This window comes from Euprymna scolopes, chromosome 19 (genome assembly GCF_053919585.1).
Source record: "Euprymna scolopes isolate OS-2025 chromosome 19, ASM5391958v1, whole genome shotgun sequence".
Lineage (NCBI taxonomy): Eukaryota > Metazoa > Mollusca > Cephalopoda > Sepiida > Sepiolidae > Euprymna > Euprymna scolopes.
In genome coordinates this window covers 20,996,862-21,004,174 of record NC_136500.1, presented here as the reverse complement: position 1 = coordinate 21,004,174, position 7,313 = coordinate 20,996,862, and the positions used below count along the sequence as shown (strand labels likewise).

Sequence of the window (7,313 nt, the reverse complement as noted above, 5' to 3'; positions counted from 1 at the left end):
TTTATTATTATTTCATATATCCACAGAAAAAGTTATTAGACATTTTATGTATCGATTTTCAGTTTTTATTTCAGCAGTGCTCAATACGCGAGTAGAGCAATGTCGTAAGTTATAAAAAATATGTTTATAGTAATTAAGCTACAGATGCTTCCGTGTTTCGTCCCACTATGGAATCAAACTAAAATGCATGGTACTTTTCATTTAATAATAGAAAGGAAAAATAAATAAATTACTCGTTTTTTCGAGGTTTTAATTTTAATCTTACAGAATAACACTTTCGATATGTTTGCTCCAATTTAAATTCAAATATTAAAATGGATCTTGAAGCAAGTAACCATTTACATTTTTGCAGAAATAGATTACATATTAATATATATATATATATATATATTTTTTTTTAACTGATGCTATTAGTAGGGCTGTGACAACAGAATATTCTTTTGACTCAGGTATATATCCGACACAGTAAGACCGTTAATCAACCGAGAACCACATCAGTCTATATAAAAAACATAAGATATTAACGGATATATACTCAAGAGTCAAGACAATGAAAAGAATATGCTGTTGCCACAGCCCTAGTTATTAGTGATTTTAATAAATACCATATTTAATATACAAGTCATAGGAATTTGTGTTAAAGCTCTTGGGAGCATTATTTCGAATTTAAAAACATTGAATAAACAGATAAAACTGCTTTTAGAACACGTTAAAAGGTGCAAAATATTTTATTAGAAAGAAAAATACGATCCAATAAAAAAAAAATGTCAGAAGAGAGTACGTTTACATCTCGTGCGTTCAACAACATCAAGCCTTTTATTTAGCACAATGATATTACAAAGAAAGAAAGGACAGGCAATAGAACTTTTTCACTCTCAAGATGGACCCGTTACGGTTCGAAATTAATCAGAAATATTTTAACTTGAAAAAGAAAAAAATAATTGAATCGTATTTTTTAAAATAAAATGTTTTGCATCTTTAAAGTGTTCTAAAAATAGTTTTTATCTTTTTCTAAAAATGTGTTTTTTTTTTGTTATAAATGTATACATTTGCATGCAAATGATTCACTCACAACCTAATTGATCCGTATCAATTTTAAAACAGTTGCTAATTGTAAGGGATTGAAATGTGGGCTATATTTAGTTTTGTGGGAAAAGAGTGTGGAAAACCCTTCCTGCAAATTCAGATGCATCCGATTTTTGTAAAGTTTTGATTAATTCAAATTATTCCTCAATTTCAGCAACAATCGTCACTTTCTGCACTGAAGATTGCTAAATCATGAAACACTAGTGCCTATAAGTGTATGTATATTAGTGATGGGACGATTCCAATATTTTATCCGATTCTGATACAATTACCGATTCTGTTTTAAATTCCCAATTCCGATTCTTTTTAAATTTCTAAATAGGAATATTTGTGTGCGTGTGGGGGCGGGGTCGGATTACCGCAAAACCCCGTGTAATATGTGCATATCTTTTCGCAAATGTTAAAAAAAAAACAAAAAAAAAACACCACTTACTGCTAGTTTATAAATCTATAAATAGTTGTCATTTCATAATTCGAACCGTATAAAAAATTTTTAAAAATAGGTATAAATATTTCCGATTCCGATACCTCAAAATGTATCAATCTTTTAGATTCTGATTAATCGTTCCAAACACATATGATAGAGATCAATAATGCCTAATTGATACCCGAAAGTATTTACTTTCAAAATAAACTTCTTAAAAGTTTAATTCCCGACTTCCAAAAGTAATTTTGTAACATTGGTATTTTTCTCTATCGGAGAGAAGCCTTAGTGAAGTTGTTTCGTCAGACTATAGCCACTCAGCCTCCAGGATGGCTTAATTGCAACTGGACTTTGGAACGCTACATCAAAATCCTCGAGAAATTGGAGAGCAGGCAGAAAGCTTTCAGGCACCCACGAAGAAAGATGTCCTTTATCTTGCCCTTGTCAACTGGACATTCGGGCGAGTCAATCTTCATTTGAAGACATAATGCTCTAGAAACGATTTTCGGCAGAAGACTTTTTTTTTTTTTTGCTATTCTTTTACACTGTTTAACTTTCGGCAATATACACCCAACTAAATATACTTGTTAATAGAAGGGTCTCGTTCTCCTTTAATCATTTGCCAATTCGTTTCTTACAAACTAGCAGATGTACTCTGCGTTTCCCGGTGTTAGACGTAACGTTAAATTAAGAAAGAACGGAAAAGAAACGGAGGCATGAACAAACCCGAAAGAATTGCGTTCACTATTGAGGTTACATTTACAAAGGACTATGGCCTTAATAGAGCCAAAGGACAAAGATAAAATATCAGGACCTCAAGAATCATTTAAAGACGATATGGTCTCTGAAGAAAAATAAAAATAAAGAAAGAAAGAACTATTGTGATAGGAGCAATTAGGAAAAAAATCCTAATACTTATAAAGGATCCTTGAAAGACCAAACTGCAGCGAAATATAGATTAGCAACCATTAAGGAAACAACATCTATTCTTAAAAGAGCCCTTGGATATAAATTCAAATCGTAATGAAACCAAGTGTTAGCTAAAACCTCTTGATCTCTTAAAACTAACTGAAGTAAAATAAAAATTTAAAAGACTAATACATATATCACTATATAGTTTTCATTTATAGACATGCAAACGCTTACGGCACCAACCAAAATCAACATGTCTGCTCAATTTCTCTTTACAAGAGAGAGAGAGAGAGAGTCTTATACAGAAACGTTTGTCAGACACTTTGAACTGTCATTATTCTCGGACTGTCTTTTACAGTCTTAAGTTATTAACTAGAAATTCCACAGAATGAGAATATATTGAACCAACAAACGTTTTGATAAAACTGATAGTTTCTGGATAGCGCAAAAAATTAGTTGTTTTAATAGAAAAACCAATAACACATAGCAAATACGAGTTTACTCCTGAAAATTTGAATTTGATAACGCCCGGTTATTTCAGACGAGGTTAAGTTTTTTTTTTTTTGTTTTTTTTTTGTTTTTTATGTAATCTCAAAAAAAAAAAAAAAAAAAAAAAAAAAAAAAAAAAAAAATCACGTGAACTAAATTTTCCAACGCCATAAACTTGAGATTATTCAAACACATCAGTATCTATTGTTTTCGTGACGTTTCTCCCTCTCTGAAATCTTCAGAAAAATCGTACATTTCTTCTCGTAATAAGTTTTTAGAATTAAAAAAAAAAAAAAATGATTTTAACTGATCTGGTCGGTATATTTTTTTTAAGTTGTAAGTTTCGCCGAGACACGCTATCCTAATAAAATGATAATTATAATAACGCTTTTATTAGATCTTTGACGGATGACTGACCACGCAACGCTTCAGTTAGCTATAATTTTCACCTGGCGCTTATAGTTCTTTTTCTTTAAATATACAATTAATTAAATGTAAAGAGGACAGTTTGAATAAAGTCTAAAATTAATTCGTGACATTAATTAATGTTAATGCAATATTTTGCTGACTGACAGATGCTCCACTTCTTGAAGTTGTTCGAAGCAGTAGCAGTGAATGTTATTACATACAGAGTCTTGATTGGACAAAGCCTCAAATTAGAAGTTTCTTTCAGCAGATATCATGTCAAGAAATATCCAGTCACAAAACCCAGCACGCACTATAAAAACAAGCACAGTTTTTTTTTTTAATTATTTATTATTGTTGGACAACATATGTGCATACCGACCGTATCAAGATGGCACTCATCCTAAGCGGGTTGAACCGGCTTCCTCTGAAGGAGGAAGTTTTATGAAAGTATAAAATTCACAAGCGGTCCCCAGTCGTTGTATATGCCGTCAGGGGATATGAAGATATTAGGTTTTTAAAGCTGTTGCAGGGAGATGTCGCACATGCAGCTCCTAGTATTCCCAAATGGTCATCCATCTGGCACTGGGAGGGGAAAGAGGGGGGAGTTCCCTATCGATTCCAAAACGGCTGGGCTGATTTTTATGAAAATTCACACCAAGGTACTTTACGAGCTTGGCAGTGTTCTTAGGTTTTGTATCGGAATGTCTTCGATAAGTATCGATAATCAAAATAATCCGATGAAAGAAAAAACAGGCGATTCTGACCAAAGTTAACACCTTACACAGCCTAACATCACAAGTGTATTTGAGTTTTATTACCACACAAGCCAAAAGGCCCGGCATATAAAATCGAAAGTAGGTTCTTTGATATGACAGAGGCGCGTTCAAAATTAAGGTTTCTCTTTAGATCACAATTGAACCATGATACTTGACTTTTGCAATTTAAACTTTGATACTCGACTTTTACATTTTAACTTTAAGCCATTATATATATATATATATATATATATATATATATATATGTAAAATCAATAGCAGGTACTCTACAGCACAATGTAGATGTAGACTACAATGTATTGCGGACGAAGTCTCTGCGAGAGGTATGTGATCTTCCTCCCAGTTCACAGCGATGGATCCCCAATTAGAGCAGGAAATCAATCGATTTGATTGAAAAATAGGCGATTTCGATAATAAAAAATTATGGGTGCGTGAAACATTCGTCGATCATCATTCAATCCTGGGAAATGTCGAGTCTCCCTGCTAGTGTGTTATACGTCTTACTTTAATAATTCGTATTAGTTAGATTATTCGGACTATTGTTCTCATTGAGTGTTGTTTTTACAACGTTTCATCTTAACTGACTTTCTGGTGCATGTTGTTCCGGTGAACCAAGTGCAAGTGAAATACAAACGATTGCACTGAAAGGGACGGCTAGAATCCTGAAAAGATCTCTTGGTTGGACTCACTAAAATAGGGGTAAATGTCAGACATCTGGTTGGATGTCCCATCCCCTAGAAGAAAAAGTTTAAGAAAAATGAAAAAAAAAAAAAAAAAAAACCGAAACCTTTTTATTTTATCCACGGGGGCGGGGGACGTGCTCTCCGTCTTTCAGTCACGACCAGGTAGAAGTCCCGAGTAATTCGCAATTGTATTCAGAGTATCGCCCGCACTGTGGATTGAACATTCAACCTTCAGAAGACTGCTATGTGGAAGTGAAACTCGGCCTCTCAAAACCAACTAAGAGAAGAAAATAGATGCATTTGATTCCAATAATCAAATAGAGCGATCGAATTACCAACAATTAGGTAGTAACATCAATAATCTGCAAATGACGTGTAGGATGGTTTGAACATAGCTTAAGATTTGCCCCAGAGAGAATTACCAACTAAGTGCTCCAATGGACCACTAATGGTAAAAGGAGAAAAAAAAAATGAACTGAAAACAGACAACCGAGAAATTTGATTGAAACGGCAAAAAACTACAGGAATGCTGTGGATTTGGCTCCATGCATAGTATACCATAGTTATCGTATACTATGCGTTAGAGTTCCTAAGAAAAGTCAGTCTCTTCAGCAGGTTAGACACAAGGTCAAGTGTAGTTCTGAAAGGCCAGCGCAATAGGATTGATAAATAAAAAGAAAAGTGCCTACGGTGCTCATGCGATTAGCAATGAACTAACCTCTTCTCAAAGGAAAAATTCTGCTAATTGTTTTAGTTCTACCTACAGACTGTCTTTTTAGAACTAAGGTACATAGACATCTGTCTTTGCAATTATCATCTTTCGTTCTTGTTAGATCTTTGCATCAAGTGGTTTCATGCCTTGTCTCGAGTGATTTCCATAAAAAATTGGCTGTCTATTTCAGTCAGTCCTGAATCTCTTAAACATTTGGCGGAATGTTCCGCATGAATATCATTTTTATTGTAATGTGTAGATACAATGGTCTAGAAAAAGATATTTGCTGAATTCTTAAAATGCGTTCAACAAATCTTGTAAATGATGTCTATAGCAATGATTTTATACGAATTGAAGAAACAATATTCCAATCTTATGAAGCTGACTGACATTTTCGAAATGATGCAATGGACTGCCAAGCGTCGGTTAATTGTCCATTCTTGAAGATGTGAAATTTGTAATTTACCATTCGCATGAAGCTTTATTTGCAGTTAATTGATGGTTGCAGAATGTTCACAAGATGGATTTTGTCGTTCAATACGAAATCTTCTTTACGAACAATTATCTTTATAAATTTATATATGTAGGTTTCTTTCAGTTTAATGTAAAAACTCCAACTCGGCGGCCATTTTCTTTCTAGGCCGCTGACTCTACACATTACATTTTTTTAAATTTTTTATTGTAGATTTTTTTTTTATGAAGACGAAAAGAAAGAAAAAAAGTTTATCATTTACCATGCTTGTAAGGGGGTAGCTCTCCCAGGTAAAGAGTGGAATTCGCCACCGGTAAAGACGCTGTAAAATAAATGAAATAAGCATTTTAGTCTTTCTTTTTAGCTCCAATAGATAAAAAAAAAAGTTAGTGAAGGTGGAGGAGGAAATAATTATAAAGACCAGCGTTTAAATATTGTTTCGACATTTTCAAGGAGTGTAGAATACGATGGAGACTAAAAAAAAGAAAAATAAATAAAAAGGCCGCTCTAAATTATAGGGTTATCGTAAGCTTGAATGCCGGGTCGGGATGAGGTAGCGGGAATATGTTTATCTTTCAATACCTGCTGACTTGTATCTGAAATAGAAAAGAAAGAAAGAAAGAAAAAAAAAAGACACATTCGTAATATTTAGATTCTTCGGGCTACCGTTCTCATGAAGTATGTTCATAACGATTCGGTCGACGTAACCTCCGACTTTCGGTTGTACCTTGTCGATCTCGGGAATCTCAGTTTTATAGTGATAAGTATTAAGATTGTACATCTAGAAAGGTACTTGTACAGTTTAATCAAGCCATTAAAAGGTGAAAATATCGAAAACAGGTTATATTGTATGTATCCGTTCTGAACTGAAGATCTCCGGGGGGGGGGGATTCACTTAATTTGATTGAGTAGTTTTATATATATATATATATATATATTCTTTTTTACAGCGGAAAAAAAAACCGACAAAAAGGCAGACATATTGAATTTTTTCTTAATTTTTGTTTGGAGTTTAGAAACGCCACGGGGAGATAACTCCAGATAAAGCGTCGATACTCCCTCTCCCATCTTTAATATTAGCTTTTCTTCTTAAAAATGGAACCTTTTGCTCGGTATCATAAATGGTTTTTTCGCTGTAAAAAAAAAAAAAAAACTACTTGATAAAATTAAGTGACATTTTTTTTTTCGGAGAACTTCATTCTATAACGATACGTACAATTTAAACTTTTTTCGATATTTTCATTTTTTAATGTCTTGATTAAACTGCACAAGTACCCTAGAAAAACAGGTGCTAGTGCACTTACTGATCCGCGCTATTTTTTTTTTAAATCGTATTTCCAAGTTTAAAGTT

The 7,313-nt window shown here is 33.3% G+C and overlaps 1 protein-coding gene across 5 annotated transcripts in view; it reads right to left on the bottom strand.

Annotated features, from left to right (window-relative positions):
- The window catches only part of LOC145303479 (sodium-driven chloride bicarbonate exchanger-like), a 492,397-nt gene that overhangs the window by 119,193 nt on the left and 365,891 nt on the right, over positions 1–7,313 (bottom strand). For all 5 annotated transcript variants that reach the window (XM_080144835.1, XM_080144836.1, XM_080144838.1 and 2 more), the window contains one exon: positions 6,225–6,284. In XM_080144835.1, coding sequence (XP_080000961.1) covers positions 6,225–6,284 — 60 coding nt within the window. The remainder of the gene's footprint in view (positions 1–6,224; positions 6,285–7,313) is intronic.